This window comes from Seriola aureovittata, chromosome 3 (genome assembly GCF_021018895.1).
Source record: "Seriola aureovittata isolate HTS-2021-v1 ecotype China chromosome 3, ASM2101889v1, whole genome shotgun sequence".
NCBI classification, from domain to species: Eukaryota; Metazoa; Chordata; class Actinopteri; order Carangiformes; family Carangidae; genus Seriola; species Seriola aureovittata.
The window spans coordinates 12,951,449-12,970,240 of record NC_079366.1 but is presented as its reverse complement, the minus strand read 5'-3'; the positions used below and the strand labels follow the sequence as shown (position 1 = coordinate 12,970,240).

General features: G+C 41.4%; 1 protein-coding gene and 1 long non-coding RNA gene across 2 annotated transcripts in view; one reads left to right on the top strand and one right to left on the bottom strand.

The window, feature by feature from the left end:
* The window catches only part of LOC130166243 (E3 ubiquitin-protein ligase SMURF2-like), a 62,591-nt gene that overhangs the window by 3,575 nt on the left and 40,224 nt on the right, over positions 1-18,792 (bottom strand). The window contains exons 8-19 of the mRNA XM_056371713.1: positions 17,923-18,134; positions 15,806-15,890; positions 14,195-14,353; positions 12,859-12,912; positions 5,427-5,640; positions 3,168-3,271; positions 2,930-3,044; positions 2,327-2,505; positions 1,310-1,447; positions 950-1,070; positions 512-713; positions 65-140 (exon numbers count right to left, since the gene is read on the bottom strand). Coding sequence (XP_056227688.1) covers positions 65-140; positions 512-713; positions 950-1,070; positions 1,310-1,447; positions 2,327-2,505; positions 2,930-3,044; positions 3,168-3,271; positions 5,427-5,640; positions 12,859-12,912; positions 14,195-14,353; positions 15,806-15,890; positions 17,923-18,134 — 1,659 coding nt within the window. The remainder of the gene's footprint in view (positions 1-64; positions 141-511; positions 714-949; positions 1,071-1,309; positions 1,448-2,326; positions 2,506-2,929; positions 3,045-3,167; positions 3,272-5,426; positions 5,641-12,858; positions 12,913-14,194; positions 14,354-15,805; positions 15,891-17,922; positions 18,135-18,792) is intronic.
* LOC130166244 (uncharacterized) lies at positions 5,594-18,066 on the top strand. Its single transcript, XR_008827126.1, has 4 exons — positions 5,594-5,710; positions 6,951-7,120; positions 7,724-7,877; positions 17,935-18,066. It is a non-coding gene; the product is annotated as an uncharacterized LOC130166244 (long non-coding RNA).

Sequence of the window (18,792 nt, the reverse complement as noted above, 5' to 3'; positions counted from 1 at the left end):
GCTTGTGTGTGTGTGTCTTGTGTGTGCAAATACATTTGTGTCTGCAGGTGCAGGAGACACATACCAGGTATGGGCTTTGGGCAAATTGTTGGTGTTGGCATCGATCTGATGAATGGTGAAGAGTCTGGGCCCTGCAGCACCTGCAGTCAAAACACAGGTGCAGTTTAGCATGAAATTCCACTGTGAAGTTACTCACCAACATCTCGGATAATAATCTCTCTGTAATCTAGCCCTCGCTCAACTGGCAATGCCAGACAAGTATTTATCATTCACTGGTCTTTTGAAAAAGCTAAAACATGTTCCTGTCATTTTCTATATTCTAAAGTAAATAATATCTGAGCATGTAACAACATATTTTACAATATATATCCTTGAAAGTTAGTAGAACAGAAGCTAAACCAGAAGTGGGGCAGGACATCTCCGTTCTAAAGTTAGACTGAGAAAACCATTAGGACCGGCTACTGGGGTTCAACTAGAAGACATGTTAACACACACAGAGTTAGGTAAATACCCTGCAAAGCCTTGAAGCCTTGCAGTGGGACTCTGGATGAGCCAGTAACAAACTGCAGTAGTCGGGCCCTCCTCTCCTCGTCAAACGACTCCACCGCTTTCCAAAACCACTTGACTATGTTGCTGTCAGGGGTGCAGTGCTTCAGACGGGTGTTGGACTTCCAGTCTGAGATGTCGATCTTTCCCAGGCCACACACTATCAGCTGAAAGTAAGAAACTTAAATATCATTACAAGTTCGTTTTACATATTAACTCTGTATAGTGTTCCCCAAATTTCCTGTTGTGGAAGATGGAATGGAAAATATTTTACCCATCAAACAGTAAAAATAAAACACAAAGGTAAATGAGTGATCTAGTTTTGTGTGTGTATTAAGGGATGATGACAGATGTGTATACATGACAGTAAACCACAAAGTGATGACTGAGTTTTCTACTGTACCTCCAGTTCCTTCTCGTCAAAGGCTTTGAGAAGGTGTTCAGGGATAACCTCATTGAAGCCTTTCTGCAAGGCCAGAAACTGAGCCTCGATGCCATGCAGGAAACGCCAGTTCACATACAACCTGCAGAGGAGGAGAAGAGAGAGGAGCGATGGTGAAACACAGTTAAATACAGATTCATCATCTTGACACTGAATTAAAGGCAATGTGACGGTCTGCAATCCCACTGATAATCAGTGTGAATACGGTGGAGGTGAGAAAGAAATGTTACTTGTTTGGGCTGAATCTGAACTTGGTTGCTTATCGCATGTTGTTGTCACATCCTTGTGTTTGTGTATGCACATGTTCATCCTTCTCCATACCTAACATACTCCTTCTTGGTGTCCTCTGTGACAGGAATACTCTTGCCGTTGGGTTTCAGTTCATGTTGGATGATTTCTCCGTAGGCGTTGTGCTCTACACAGAAAGTGTGGTCCAGGACACCGGTGATGTCATTGTCCCTGAGCAGAGAGAGAAAGGACAGTACATCACAATAGGAATCAACTCTTAACTTCATTTTATCATGCGTATTTTTTAGGATTTGTGCGAACAACAAAACAAAGACAGAGTAGTAATCTGCAGTATCCTGATCATGTGTTTTATTGTGATCATTCTTAGCAGCTGATTGGCTGTGGAGTTTCCACAGGTTTTTGTCATTTGCTGCAATTAATTTGCACTTGCAAATACATTTTTTTGTCTTCATTAACCTTTACATGGTCCGTGATGACTCAGCAAGAATTACAACTGAACAGTCATAAGAACAGGTGACATTATCAAAAGTATGAAGTTTTTGGTCCTGTCAGGATAAGAACTACACAGCACCCACATGTGATAAACACTTTCAAACACTGCACCTCAACACTGTGTCAAAAGGTGCAAGAGAGGGACTAAGTCAGCAGGGATGTTAATTTTTGCATCAGACATTCATCTGAACCAGCAGCAGAGGGTGCCACAATCATTGGAAATGGTTTGATTTTTGCAAAACATGTGTGTGTACATCTAGTACATGTGCTTTATCCAGGTTTTAATGCCTTTTGTGCAAATTATTGACACATTTTCTTTTTTGTTTCGCTGTGTATACATGACATACATGTAAATAAAACTTCAATGAGAAGGCATCTGTATAAATTATTTTACTGTTTTACTGGTACAATCAGAAAACCAGTATAAAGCTACAGCTCATTTACAATAAGTGTTGGGAAACCCTGTATTTACACTTGTTTTGACAAGAAAATTGATTCTGCACTTAAGTGTTAATAGCAGTAATATGTGTTTTCTCTTTGGGTTGCCAGTGTAGAGAATTTAGATATATAATAGGTTGCTTGGAAAAAAGGTCTTACAGAATCCAGACGAGGCTGTTGTGGAGGTCAGGGTCGACAGACTCCATATCGTCCAGCGTGATCGGTTTTCCCAGCAGCTGTTTGTAGAAGGGCAGAGTGAAGCCCCCGTCAATGTAGTGGCCGTGGAACACCGCCATTCCCATGATACGACCCACAAAGTGGAAGTACGACAGGTGCTCCTGCAGATGAAACCAGGGACATTAATATGAATTGGGTATCAGTCATACGAGTGTTGATACAACTACAGTACCACAATGCCAGTACCTAAGATGTATAACCACTACAGCATGAAAAAAAAAATCTATGTATCCGCATACTGAGCAATACTGAATTCAATTACCAAAATAAAGTTATCACTATGAAATTTTAATTATAACAACAAATCTCTTTAGCCTTTTTGTATATCCAAATAAATTTCACATGATGTCATATAATATCTGAAATCAATCTGACTCTAGCTTGAACATCTGAAGATGCCAGATCAAAATCCTTATAACAAAAAGACATTTCACATTTGTGTTTACATCTGGTGACTGGCTGGATAGATAAATCCCTATCACACGTCTCTGAGAATTTATGACTATATAACTAAATAATTCCTACCGGGTTGACAGCAGAGTCGGGATTAATCTGTAGAGTGTAGATGTCATCTCTGGAGTACTGGAACAGGCCGTAGTACGGGTTCAGCATCTCATGGGACAGCAGGTACAACCATTCCCTAACACATATGCACAGATTAACTGTGAAAACAGTACTTCAAATAATGCTAAAAGAAGCATAAATAAAATATTAGTTGACATTTCAAAATCACATAAACAGTAAAATAAATGTGACAAATTACCTCGCTACCCCACCATAGTCCAGTCCCTCCTCTCCTCTGAATTTGATCATCAGTCTTTTCCAGAGATCCTTTGGACGCATCTTCATCACCTGTCGGTACGACTCCTACGATTCAACACATAAAGTGAATTTAATATTTCACAGTACATAAAACAAGACTGGCTTTAATATCAGAGCGCAAGCCTCTACATGGTAACACTGATTCTGCAGGTGTGAATATGTGTACATGGCGTGTGCAGAAGTGTGATGTCTACAAACATAAGATTGTTATGGGACCAACACACACCCTCAGAGATACCAGGTACTCATGATGTGTGGGATGAAGACTGCAGGAATAAACGAAAACAGCATTGTTGTGTACAGTTGTGTACGTGGTGTCAGTATGTTTTGGTGTGACCAAGTTAGGAGAAGTGTCATGCTTGGGTTATAGAACTATGGAGGTTAACATGAAGGAATTAATATAGTCATTGCAGATATAGATAGATTTCCTCTTTACAATCAAGAATTTGCATGTGGAGCAGAGGAAAAAAACCCACTGTTACAATGGCACAATAGTTTATTTCTGGAAATTAGTAGCATTCAAGAATAATGCAAAATGATGGGGGAAAAATGGGGCCTGTATTAGACCAGTCTCCCTGGTTTTCCTTTTTTTTTTTTTTTTTTTTTTTTGAATACACACGTTTTAAGAATAAATAAATAAAAATATGATTCCAATGCATCTTGATGATTCTGTTCTTGCCTCCCTTCATCATACCCCTCCACAGTTACAGTCAAACAAATAGTGTGTGTATCCCCTTTTTACATTACATAAGAGACTGCTCTCTGTCTGTACTCTCAGCGGAGTCCAGGACGCGCCACAATAAACAATCTCCTGCTGCAGCAACAGCAGTGCTACAACTGAGAAAGCATAACAGAGCTGGGCAGCACAGAGAGGACTGTAAGATGCTTTTAAACACACAAATTTTACATAATTTATTTGAACCTGCTAACACGGGATTCAAAGTTTCAAGACTCATTTATGGAGTCCTAATAATGGTGCAGATGATGTCTCAGTCACACAAACCAGGCTGCAGGCAAAAGCTGAGACGAAGCTCAGGTACGCATCCGTCTCATCAACATGTTTGCGAGAGGAAAAAATAGTATAAAAAGTGTCCAAAACATTTAAAGCCACCATTGCATCAATGACTGTGACATGATTAATGAATGTACACTGAATGAGACATTGCATTTGTGTTAGTCATATGTCAACTTGTGGCAGAGAACATGCGTAAATAGGAAATCACATTATAACCATTGTAAGTACATGCACACGCTGCCAGTGGTTATCTGCAGTACTGGTTTCTGCATGAAAACCTCAAGTGGATCTGCAGAGCTGGTTTTCACACTTAACTTTCCCCTTCCACAGCTGTCACGTCGAATGGGGATGAAGTCATATTTTTCATTGCTCCACTTGTAGTTATGAAGTTATGTCTGGCCCCGAACACTTGCCACTGCTGCCTTAGCTCCTTTTCTCACCCGCTCCTTACCCCCCCCCACCCCCACCCCCACCCCCAGCCCCACCTCCCCCCAACCCTTTAGCTGCTGAAATCATCTAGAAAGAATGCCTTTGCCTTGGTAGAACAAATGATTGGGAGAGCAACAAAAAGAGAGACAGAGGAGGAGAAGAAAAGGAATAAAGAAATAGCTTTTTGTGGTGTTGTGAAGGCCTTTTTGTTCTGCTTTTTCCTGGAAATCATAAAGCGGTTCTGAGCACTGGTTCTGTGCAGCCCAGGGCCCTTTTCTGGCAAACATTGTAAATGGGGTGAAAGAATGTGAGTAAAATGCAAAGATCTAGGTTTGTCATTGTTTTCATGGATGTTTAGACTTTGCATGTCAGCACATGATCCTCTGAATGCCAGATGACGAATTTTACAAACACATGATCAATGCGCAGTATTCAAATTCATGGTAAATTCTGTGTTGTTATGCATTCATTTGCATGCATGTGTTTGCAGCTATGTTCAGCTGGCCTTCAGATGTTTCCTTTCATGGTTTAAGGCACATCAGAAATTTCAGGTTAGAGTGTCATGTTTATGAGTATCACAACTATTCTTAGACAAGCATGTGCACCGCTGACGTGGAACATTTTGGTAAAATTAAGTTTCAAGTACATGATGGTTCATGATCTGTAAACATGTTTATGTTCATTTTGTGATCTAGGTAGAATGACCGTTCTCAAGAGCATTAGTTAGTTACTAAAACAAGTGCATTGTTTTTTTACCTCGAAAATCTCCTCACGGCAGACCTCGATACGGCAGTGACCAGCCTGGGGTTGTTGCTGAGACAGTTCCTGCCGCAGGATCTTCAGCTTCTGCACCAGATCTCTCTTGTATTTGGGCACCGTCAGGCACTCTGCTTCTTCAGGTAACTGGGCTGGTGACAGAGGTTGCTGGGGACCCCCAGGACCACCCTGGTCCTTCAACTGCGTCGGATGACTGGAGGGACAAGCCGGTTGAAAGGGAGGTGGAAGACGAACAGCCAAGAAGAGATGGATGGGTAGAAGAGGTATTGGGGGGAAATCAACAAGTAGGGATGGGCAGACGAGCGACATGAAAGAGGGAAAAGACAGATAATAGTCATATGTCAGCGTGATTTATCCTTCACTTAAACAGCAGTATTGCAGTTTGTCCTGAGCTGCCCTCTCCAAAGGGCAATTTCCATTCGGTGTATTTGCAGCTGTTTACTGTCTCATGGTCACAGGGATATTATTCATGTGCACTGCTTTGGTGGAGGCAACAGATTTATACAAAGATAGAAGAAAGAGGGATATGTCCTGTAGGGAATTCCCCAGCCCCTCCATCTCAAATATCGTCTAACCGCTGAACTAGGGAGTTTTGTAAGAAATTCCCTCCCCAGCCCTCACCCTCCTCACTCCTCTCAAAGCAAAGAGCTCCAAACAGAGGACTAAGCCCTGAGTAAATCTGATCCAGACCTGTGGACAGGCTGGGCCTTCGACCAGACGTTTGGTAAATATCACCACCAGGAAAGACAGAGAGAGGGAGATAAAACCTGAGTAAGCAGAGAGAGGGAGACACACACAGACTAAGAGAAAGGAAGAAATATACAAAAGGAGAGTGGTGTAAGAGTAGCTGGCGCCTCTGGCAAGCTCAACTGGACAGATAAGTCAATGTGTTCTCTTTGCGCTCGTCCATCACGCATTTCTCCCAATGTTTAACCTAAATTTCCTTTTTAATAAATTTCCACCAACCACAACTGGAACTTCCATCATCCGACCACTGAAGCTGCCACCCTCCCTCATACTTTGAGGTGTAGGGGAAAAAACCATCAACATTTCTGTAAACTTCCAGTCTTGTTTCTGTCAACACAGCACTAAAGATACCTTTCTCCTGGCTACAAGTTATGTTCTGATAAATGTCGAGTCAAGCCACTGCTCTGAGTTCATGTTTGCTTGGCCAAAGTGCAGCCTTGTTTTGCAGCTTTGCAATATCCCAACAACAAGATTAAGTGTGGAAAAGGGTGTGAGCACGGCAGCATGTCTGTCACACAGTGGACCGAGGAACTTCACTTGAGGAACATAAATCCTGACCTTTATCCCTCTTTGCTATGTTGCCATTCAGAGCCTGTATATTCTAAGAAAGGATGAGATACAATCTTATAGAATCTTGGCAAAGATGTGCCATGGTCAGTGTTCTAGTTCTGGCCTCCTCCAGCCCTCACTGTGGTGTTGGTGGTGAGACGCTTGGGTGGGCCTCGTAAAAACATAATCCATCTCTCCCTTCAACAGGACAGCAGCCCTCATTTTCCTGCGAGGAGACGCTGAGCCAGCACGGGACTTCTTGAAAAGAAGCTACTGTCCTCCGCTGGGAGTGGAGTGTTGAGGCTGCTGTTGGCCAAACAAAGGCGGCACACCAAGAGGCCTGAACTGGTATAAAAAGAAAGGAGAGGACTTCTAAGGTAGCATAGCCACCCACTTATTCCAACACTCATTGTACACTTGGGTTCTCCGGTTCAGTAGGTTGAAAAAGGCCTCATCTATTTGGGCTTTCCAAACTAAACGGGTGCAGTGTTTCACCAGTCTATCCCTGTATAATCAAGTCTGCTGCTATTTATTTTATTGGCAGGCGCTGGGGCTCCTAGCATGTCAAAGAAAGGGTAAGACTGCAGCAGAGCAGTCCTGAAAACCACTTTAGGAAGGAGGAGGGGAAGAAAAGATGACCTTAAAACAAAATGGAATGAGTTGCTTTTGGCTGGGAGGCTCAAGAACCATATAATAAAGCGTAATTTCAGCGCACTTTTTTCTCCTTCTGAGGGCACAGTGTAATTAAAAATATGTTTCGACATAGTTCATCGTCTCTGGTTTCCAATGGGACAAGCTCCGCATATTTGAGGGTAAATATAGAAAATACAAGCACAGCAAAGTTGAAAATCTGCCCGGGCCGAAAGAGAGAAATGGTTCCTATTGCTGTGACAGCTTGGGTGAAATACGACGTTTGGGAAGAAATATAAACTTTCAAATTCAATGTAAGAGCCAGAGGATTTTATTATTGTTATTCCAAGGTAGAAGAAGCGAGAGGAAAGAGGCTGAAGAAGTCAAGAAATGAAGGGGTGAACATTTTTCTGAACTGGATCACCTGCGCCTGAACCTGCAGAGTCATGATAGGCCTCCATCCTCTTTCTGTGTATGCAGGGAGACAGACTGGGTGTGTGTCAGGTGAGAGAGTGCATGCACAAGAGAGAAGTCTGCATGTATGTTTGTGTAAGACAAAGTATACTTGCTTCAATTCTATGGCAGCTGGCACAGGTGGGCTGAAATGAGTGTTGAGTAAGTGTAGTGGTGTGAAAGCCACACCAGCCACCACAACACACCCACTCTGCCCCCCCACCCAACCCAGAGAATCAAAGGGTCCTTTATAAGTCGATCTGCTCAGAGCATCAGCTGGTGCCCTGCTCTTTACATTTGCCTAAAAAGCAGGAGAGGGCAGAGAGGTCGGCCAAAAAAGTGCCACTGCTGCCGACTCTGCAGAATGTATATATGTGTACAGAAGTACACAAGTTTTTACTTAGATAATATGTGTGTTTTGCCAGTAAAAGTGTGACCTCTTACATTCTTCCCAACTGCCAAGCTCCCACATCTGCACACTTCTACTTTCTCCAAAAGTACATGAAGTACAGGAAACCAGCAGCAGGACAGACTGTGATGATGAGACTGCCTACTGACTAAAATATGTTGCATCTGAAGACACTTTCTGAGAATGAAAGATTTGCAAAATTCTGCCATTACATAAAAAATAAGCTGTTTTCTCCTGTCATTTGATTTTTTATGCACAATTTCCAATGAAAAATAGCGCAAAAATATGGTAGACTAACCTAGAACAAGCAGAAATTATACAAACACAAAGCAGTTCACCGTGTAGACTACAGAGTGCAATATATTGTGTGTTAAATAAAACAGAAGTCATTTGTTAGGTGTGAAATTATTTTTTTGTACGAATTTAAGCTTCATCTAGGCTGTCCTCTTCTGTTCACTCTTATACAGACTGCCCTTTAATGCACCACATACAGACAGAACATTTATCCTGCTTTATATACTGTTTAGACAGCTGGCATTTACTGTATCATCAAGTCACATGTGAGGTTAATAAAGTTACAGCAGAAAATGTCAAGTGCTGTACATATTGTAGATATATACATTGGATTTACTGCTAGCCCAATAATTTGCTTTTATATTTATCTTTCACAGGTTAAATATACCACACACCCATCATAATGTACCAAGTATAATCATCACTTTTTAAACATAAATGCAAATATTGATATAAATGTCATGAAAATGTATACCTTGGTTGGAAAAAATACCTGCTGATGCCCACTAAACTTAAATGCAGAGCCAACTAAAAATACCTTCAGCAAACACTGATGTAATCTTTCAGACATATACTATGTGCTGGTGCAAGGGAGGAAGTTAAGTATGCGAGAAACAGTGTGGCAGACCACAGTAATGTAGCTGTGTCTGACTGTCTGACAATTCAAGGCCTTCATCAGTCTGAGGTTGACGGCAACAGGACCGTCTGAGTCACATTTAAACCAAGATGTGTCCTGGAGGATCAGTAGGCCGAGGTGCAAACTATAAACTCGATGTTGTAATATCAAATCTGTTCCACGCCATCTAATCTTGCAGACAAAACACAAACAATTTCTACAGATGAGCGGTAAAAATTACACCCACTAAACAACAAAATGGGTTAAGAGATGCAAGGTAAAACTGCTACGCTCTAGCTACCAAAAATGTCTGCAGCTTTTTAAACAGTACAGTACAGTATTACACAACAGTATCTGCAAGTTTGATACGTTATTTGTAAAAAAAAAAAAAAAAAGGTATCATTAAAAAGAATACATATGGTTAAAGCAAAGACAGGGAAGCTTTGAACTGATTACATTTTTTTAAATTGCTGCCCATTTTGCCTGATTTGAACAAATACTAGGAGGTAGTGACAACACCAGCTGCACTTATATGTGACCCTAAAGCACTTGCAACCATCCTGTCTGACAACTCAGCAACCATCAGCTTTCTCCACTAGAAACAGAATTTCATTATTTAATTGTTTCATTGACATCTCTCTCTTTTCAGGTCAATGCTGACAGTTTGGCTTACAGTAGGTTTTTACTTTAAGTCAACACATTGCTTTTTGTTCACGCTCTCCTGATTTAATCAAAGCGAGTTTCTCTCCTGCATCTGTTATATTTGTTTGACTGACTGACGTTGTTTTCTCAAGCGTCAACTGCTATATTTTATTCTTTTGATAACATTGTGTGCCTGTCTGCCAGAAAACAAAAGAGAATGCACATTAAAGAGAGAAAGAAAGATGCACCCCAACAATAATGAAAACATCCTTCAGTGGTATAAAGGGAACAGCAATCGACAGCTCAGTGCTGAATGAAAAAAAAGCTATGCAGATATCTAAATAAAAACAAAGATCTTCAGTTTCCTTTTGATTTTTTTTTTTAAAACCCCCACACATCAGGTAACATGCACTCAGCTCATCTTAACATGCCCCCCCCCCAAAAAAAACCCCATCTCCTTCAATCTCCCAATATGAAAACAGGTCAACGCAGTGATGCATTATAGCAGGGTCATGGTGTGTGTGTGTGCACGTGTGTGTGCAGTGGACCTATGCGGATGTTGGGTTAAATATTCTTAAATCCTGGCATTGATAAAACACAGATGTCCTGACACCGAGCCAGCAGAGAGGCTGATAACTTTAACAGTTTTTGGAGCACAGAAGAGGGCGGGGGGCCGCGGAGACAGAATGAGTGAGGACAGAGGAGATGACAGGAGGAGGGAAGTGTAGAGATTAGAGGGAAAAAAAATGAACAAGGACAGCAGGGAAGAGGACAGACAACACTTTGAATGGTTGCACTGGTTCCTCTTTATACACCAGAAGCCTTATAAAGCTGAGGATAAGGTATAAAAAGGTTAACACGTCCAGGAAATTGTCAACTGCTGACATTTTCACACATTGGGTACGTGCATGTACAGTATGTGCAGAAAGACTGTTGTGTCCTCCATGCGTCTCCACATGTGGTCTCTGTATCCTGCTTGCTGTTGTTTGTTAATGGGTCTGCTGTCAGTCACCCTGGGTGTTTAGATTCGAGCCTCTCAGCCAGTAAACAATCCAACATTACGTCTGGATTGTTGAGACCATTTAGCATGCCCAATAAAATTTAGTGTTTCAGAGCCAAAAATCAGTAGGCAGTCTCATCACCACAGTCTGCACTACACTAATCTATTTGAATTCTTTCTCAACCACTCTGAGAAAAAAGAAAATTTAAATTAAATAAGGATGAGGATGTAAATGAGGATTTTTGACAATGAACCGAAGTTACTTTTTTGACACCGATTTATTTCTGGTATGATGACCTCCTGCAAAAAGAGAAGTATTCAGCAGTGGTGGTTTTGACAGTTTTTGGTTATGGGTGTTAAAAACAACAAGAGCCAATCAGACCAATTTTGCTCAAGAGATACTATTTGAGTTTGAGTTTGTTTGCTTTCACACATTTACACAACCTTTTGAGATAAAATAATTAACAAGGTGATTTACTGATCACATTTCATGTTTTAATTTTGCATTGCTTGAAATGCAGCTGATTTGGCTGGTAGTCTTAAAGCCACAATAAAAATCTGATTTGCTTGATTATTGATTAGCCTTATGTCAAGAATCTAAAATAGAAGAACTCCAAATTTGGCAAAGACTTCTGTGCGTATCTATTCAGATATAGGCCAAATAAAGTGCAAGTGCTTACTGTTGTGACATGGACTGTATGTAAAGGGCGTTTTCATTTTGTTTTCATTCAGTTTGTATCAAGGTAAGCTGCATTAGAAATTAGAGCTTGTTAATTTTGACCTTCACAAAGTTCTAAAACTCTGTCTGGACTCGCTCAAATCTCTCCTAATAAGGAGTCAGACAAGCAGTTAATGATGCTGACTGGATAACATAGCTGAGCTTCAACTCACAACCAGGGGCTATTCTGACACATATGGATACTATTTGACCAAATGACCAGATGTTGATTTCCCAAACATGTCCATCGTGCCAGCAGCTGTTATTGCAAGAGGTTTTGACAAAGAATTTGTACTAAAAAAAATAAAAGGAAAAAATCTCCACATCTCGATGTTCCTCTTGCTCTAGTGATTTCTACCTCATACACTGGCAGACTGGAAGTAAAGGGAACTACCAGACAGCAAAAATACCTGAAAAACAATCTTGTTTTATGAGATTTATATAACACAATCACAAGACCCTTCCCCATTAATATCAGAGCTAACACACTGCTGATGTTTTCATCCAATGTGTGTTTAGTGACGCTATGAGAACTGCTGCTAAGCTAACAGCTGCTGTGCTAACACGTGTTTAGTATTATTTTCCCTGGTGGGGTCGGCTTCATCAGGCCTCTCTGCTGGCTTAGCTGGATGTGAACTGGGCTTCAGCGAAGGCTGACTGCTGACAGGGAGCACAAACACACTGAAAGATGGACTGACAACCACCCCCCCTATACGGACAGCCACAGTTAGGGGTAGTGTGTGTGTGTGTGTGTGTGTGTGTGTGTGTGTGTGTGTGTGTGTGTGTGTGGAACTTGAATGAAATCCTCGGGGTTGAAAGTCATCTCTGAGGAAGGTTACACAAAACGTGCACATACATACATAAACACACACGGACTGGACATTCCCAGGTGGAGGACTATATCGCAGTCAGCATTTTTTCTTTATGATAGTGTTTGTGTTTGTGTGTGTGTGTTTGTGTGTGTGTTTATGTGTGTGTGTGTGTTTATGTGTGTGTGTGTGTGTGTGTGTGTGTGTGTGTGTGTGTGTGTGTTATGTGTGTGTGTGTTTTTGTGTGTGTTTTTGTGTGTGTGTGTGTGTGTGTTTGTGTGTGTGTGTGTGTGTGTGTTTATGTGTGTGTTTGTGTGTGTGTGAAGCTTTGAGTGACTGGCTGCTGAAACTGCTTTATACAGGCAGTTGGGGTGAGAGTATGAAAATTTCTGTCAGCCTGTGAGTGCTGATTGCATTGTTCACATGTACATTTGTCACAGACCATGTGCAAGTGCGTGTACACATAGACAGTATGTTGTCTGCAAGCAAGTATCTGAGCGCACATTTGTCTTCACAAATATCCTCATGTGTGTGTGTGGGTTACCTGAGGTTAGTGTTTTGGCTGTCCATGGCCACACGGGAACCATTTGGACTTGGGCTGTTGGAGAAAACAGGAGGGGAGTAAAAGACAGAGAAAGACAAAGAGAGAGAAAATGACACACAAGAGAAGGTGAATGACAGAGAAGCATTGAAAACAACAGGGACAGTGAGACAGGACAGATAGGACAAAGAAAAAGTGATTCACAGGAGACAAGTGAAAGGACACAAAGAAACAGAAGGGGAGATGAGAGAAGAAAATGAGGTAGAGGAAAAGCAGAGGAAATACACAGAAGACGGAGACATAAAAAACACAAAAAGGCCAAAACATGGACAAATACAAAGAGAGGAAATGGATGAAAAGACAACAGAGTTGGTGAGAATGACGGAAAGTGGACAGGAAGGAGGAAAAATACCATTGGCAGATACACAAGACAGAGGATAGGGGAATGGACAAACAGAGAAGAACAAAATATAAGGTGAGATGAATAAAGCGAAGACAGCCATCGGTGATTATCTTACATCAGACATATTCATTGCTGGAGGATTCATGACTGTAGTGTGCATCACAGGTTCCCTAACAGTTTTCCCCTCATTTCAGGTTATTCCAGCATCCCCAGACAGGAGTCATCACGTCCATTTCCAGGACGGATAGTGTGAGTGCAAAGCTACTTTTAAAAACACTGAGTTTTTAACTGTCCTTGGCAAAAAATATGAACAGAGCGGAGGGTGACTCTGAATCTCATCTACTACGAACAAAAAGCAGGACAAAATGTTTGACTTGTTTAAGAGCCCTGCCTAAACATAGAAGATGCATCATCATTGACATAATATAAACATTAACACCACTATGTGTGAAAAGATCTGATTATTTGTTGTATTCCATTGAGGTAAAGTGTTGTTCTGTTTTCTTGTCCAGTTCATTGCCTCTACTAAAATCTCACAGTCAGCTCCTCAATACAAACATACTCTTTAGAGCTTGAAGCAGGGTGTCTGGCATCTTTTATGATCAATTGGCTTCAAAGTCATAATCCCTTGATTGTTGTTTCATTGAAATTATTGTTGTTGTTTTGTTCACCACTAGTTTGAGTATTCAGGGTAGAGGGGATTGTTAACTAAACAAAGCAGATGTAAACATACAGATTTGCATGTAGCAACATATTTGCATTTCTGTTTTAGGCTGTTGTGTATTCACTACATTTAAGTAGAAAGATATAAATAGTGGGACAAAAAAATAACAATTTTATTTGTCTTTGGTAAGACAGATGTAAATGACAGCCAAGGTAATCCCCTTGAATATCCTGCCCTGGGGGCTAAAACACATTATTAACTGATACACTCACTTGAGTACAAGATGCAGGTTAGCAGACAGTCGCGGGTCTGTGAACTGTGTTGTTCGATTGTTGTGGTCGACAAAGTAGACGCGGCCAGTGGCTGTGTTTCTGATCTCCCAGCCTGGTGGCAGTGGGCCAAGCTCCTCACAGTTCACATTGCTTAAGTCCCTGAACAAAATAATTAGAAGCCATTAGCAACAATGAGACTACAAATTAAATGCAAATCTAAATTAAACCATAAAATACAAACATACATACTGCATAAAAAAAGCAGGCCTGCAGAGCAATGACCATCATACTCTCAGTAGCTTTGGTACTTCATGTACTACTATATAACTGAATGGACTTTGGGAGAAAATTAACATGGATAATTGAGGAACTATGTTATTGACAACACTGAACCACTTCCTTGGATGTTGATTAATACAAGAGTTACTTAAATCCATGTCCTTTGTGGAGTTCAGATTTTCATGTATGTCCTAAATGTAAGCAAACATGCTGATGAACCTCATGCTGATGTCTTTCAGCAATACAAGTGATTGACATTAACATTTACATGAAGCTTCACAAGACTCAGTCAATCAAAACTCAGGACCACAGCCTTCAACAGGCTCAAGAACATCAGCAACATTAACGTTGCCTTTATCCTTCTGCCAAAGTATCTGCTCTAATTTGTTGATTCTCTTTCTGTCCTGTACACTGACATTCCTGATCTGGGACAACGCCATAGCCTAGGGAGGTCTTGTGTGTGTGTGTGTGTGTGTGTGTGTGTGTGTGTGTGTGTGTGTGTGTGTGTGTGTGTGTGTGTGTGCGTGTGCATGTGTGTGCGCGCATGTATGTGTATGTATGTGTGCATGTGTGTGTGCGTGTGCATGTGTGTGCATATGTGTGCATGTGTGTGCGTGTGTGTGACTACTTTGTCCTTGTGTGAAGTAAGGACACATCACTCAGGGACAAAGTACATGCCTTGCTGCACTCATCACAACATACTGGGTCATTTTAGAAGCTCTGTCCAAAATGACCAAACCCAGAGTTGCTGCTGTAAGTTGGACGTTACACGCATGTGCTTCATCACTGAGCAGCAGCTACACCGAGTCATGGCCAAAACTGTAACGCAATCGCACCGCCCGCAGTCTCTACTGAATTAACTAGTGGACCACTGAGAGTTGGTGAACAGTATGATTGAATGCAGAACCACTGGCCTGGTGGTGTTCAGCTCAACATCTGTCCAAAAATTTTCTTCCAGCCCCACATCGGACTCAGAGGTCATTAGTTTGGCTGACCCTGACTTGAGCCTGAAATTTGACTAATAAGACTGTTTTTGAACACAACCCTGAGCAATTAAGTGAGAAATTAGGTCTGATCCAAACCAGTCAAGACCACTTTGGCCCTGTCAGTTTTGGGAATATATGTCAGGTTTTATATTAGGATTAAAACAATACAGGCTGTCCACACGGTGGTGAATTCATCATGTATTTAACTCTGATTTAATTCTGAGATAATTGTGCTCATATTAAGAGCTCTTGGTAACATTTATGGAAAGAGACTTGCTTAAAAAACATAAAAAATTTGGACAATAACCATGAAAAATATACAAGGATAAATGCACAAAGGTGTTACCTGGGTACCCGGGGGTCATGCCAAGTGCTGACTCCAGTCTGCGTGTGGAGGAAGTAGACCTGGCCCTGCTGAGTTGTTCTTTGCTCTAAAAAAAAAAAAACAAACAAAAAAAACAAAAAGAAATTTGCATTAATATGTCAAAAGGCAAAACAGCAGTGAAACAAGCTTGGAACTGTTGATGGGACTGTTGTTCTGTAGTCTAGTTGAGGTGGGTACAAGCACGGATAACAAGTTTGTATATTTTGGAGAAGAGGAAATCTGTTTATAATTGATGTGACAGGCAAACTGCTGGGACAATGTTGAACTAAGAGTTTCTTAAGGTGTGTGCCAATGTAATCAATTAGTTCCTCTCCAGTCTCCAGTAGGCCTATCCCAAGAGTGTGGGGAAAATAAAATGTGAGGGGAAATTTATCAAAGACTTCCATGAGTGTTTTTCCTTGCAGAGAGTTCCTTGATGCATCCTAGTTGCCTTGTTTTCTCTTAAAGGTTAGTGTGTGTACTGAAAGTCCATCCACTCCTATTAATCTCCAAAACCAAAGGAAATGGAAAGGAAAATGCTGTCATTCATGCCAAACCCACTAATATAATATACTGTAAACAAATAAGGGAACTGAGGACACCAAGATGAAATCTGAGGAGAATGGTTCTCACTTGTAATCCGTCACAGACTTGTTGGACCTTTGGTTCCATCCAGCTCATGGATGAATGAAGAGTGAGTGTGTGAATGTTGGCACAAAGTGTGTGCGCCGCACGGGCGTGGTGTTCATGTGTGTATGTTCAGCCGCTAATCCATCACTACCCCCCACCCCAACTTCCTACTGGCACAACTCATTTCCTACCCACCTCTCCCTGTCTTTTTTCCTCTCACACATTCCCCCTTTCTCTCTCGCTCTCTCTCACGCTCTCTCACCACACCCAGCCACTGGTTCAGAGGGTTCAGCTGAGGAAGAAAGCTCTCTAGCTGTTGGGCATCAGTGACTCATTTTGTCCGACCTCGGCCAGCCTCAGTGGACACAGCAGGACATTTCAAAGGGGGCACAGGTCCAACAGTGCCATTCTAAATCACTGGCATACAGCCCCACACTTAAAATAATAATTTATTTTACAGACTCTGTGGGTATTGTGGGGTGCACTGTGGCTGACTGTGAAAAGTGCACTTTTAGGAAAAAACATTCAGATGTTGGAAAATGTACTTGCTTCTGCATTATTTTCCCAATGTGTTTGAATGCTGTGAGTAAGGCCAGCTTAAGTAACACGGTACAATAAAAAAAAAAAAAAAACAGTAACTCAAAGTGCCTTTTTCTGAACTAAACACCAAGCTATGAATACTCTGTTTTCCCTCCATCTCTTCGCTGTGGGAATATCAGTCTGCAAAGCCAAAACATTCCAACAAACAGGAGAGGAGACGAAAGAAAAGGAGAGGAGAGACAGACTATTAGCACACAGCAAGAGTTGAATGCAGTTGTTATGATGTGGTGCTTTGGGAAGGAGGGAAAGGGGAGGTCGAAGGGGATTAACAGAGAAAACGTGAGTGAGCCCAAGGATAGAGCAGGGAAACAGACAGTGAGAACAAGAAAAGAGGATACAAAGGGCCTTTAAACTTTCTTCTCATCATTAAAAGAAAAAAAAAACAAGCCAAAAGTATAGTTAAAAGTATCACTGCCTCCAGGCAAAAAACAAGATAGAGCCAAAGAGCAACTCACCGTGTCTTTGATCTGTGTATCTTGTATTTTTGAGGGTTATGTCTGGGACATCACCTCATCAGTAACTGTGGTAAATATACAATGCGATATGACTGCAGCTAACTGATAGCCATCCCACACACTCCGAGATGTTTGAAAAACAAAATCTTCAGTTTAGCCGCTGTGGGATTTGATCGCTCTTATAGTTAAACACTTAAACAAATATTCTACATCAGTTCCGTGCGGAGCTGACCAGCTAATCAAATGACTACAGTGGGACAATAAAATGTGATGTCATAGACACTGCCTTTTTTTTTAACCACAGTATCCTCAATGCTCACTATGATGAAGATAGAGTGTGTGTGTGTGTGTGTGTGTGTGTGTGTGTGTGTGTGTGTGTGTGTGTGTGTGTGTGTGTGTGTGTGTCTCTCTCACCATAACCCTCAGGCAGGTCAGGTGGCGTATGCAGGTGTGTCCGACTCATGTAGTTACGATGCCGCTGTGATCTAACCCGTCTCTCCTGGATCCGCTGTTCGCCTGGCGGGCCGCTGGCCACGGCCCCATTAACGGGAGTCATCACTGGTGTGTTCTCGTCCACCACGCAGCTCAGCGGACGCCCTGATGGGCTGGAGTACTCTGACGCTGGCCTGGGAGAGAGCAGAGAGTGTACATGTTCATGTTTATACATGCTCAGGCCATGGTCCTATCTGTGTGTGTTCTTCTGAGTGTAATTTTAAGCTTGTTTCCATTTTCACCCCCTTTTTCTAGTTATAGTTTCTAAATATATATATGTTATACAGGTGAAGCATTTTAATAACAAATCGGAAATATTGTACACTTCAGATTTTAAAGAGCTTTTTGGCCTAAAGATACCAACTTTCTTGCTGTGAGGTGGATGAATAAATTGACAAGAAGAACGTTATTGTTTGTTTTCATTCCTAAGAGTTACATGCACGGTGGAGTGTGTTAAATGAATGAGTGATAAGTGCTTGACTTTTGATTATGGTGAATGTATGTGACTGTCTACCACATTTCTATCCACTTGCAGGAACCTGGGTGTTACTGTGTGTTAAAGGTGTTCTGGGGGTTAAGTCTTAGGTGTAGCAGATTTAATTCTTCTGGTGATGTCTAGACGTAAACACTAGTGAAATGTAATTATTGGAAAACAGCTTGTGTCATCAGTCCTCAAGGGGAAAATGTATTTCATGGTTATGGTTAAGATTTAAGTGATATGGATGATTATGGGTTGCATAAGAACAGACAAAGTCCTCATAGACTAAGGTAGAATCTTAAAATGTGCTTGTG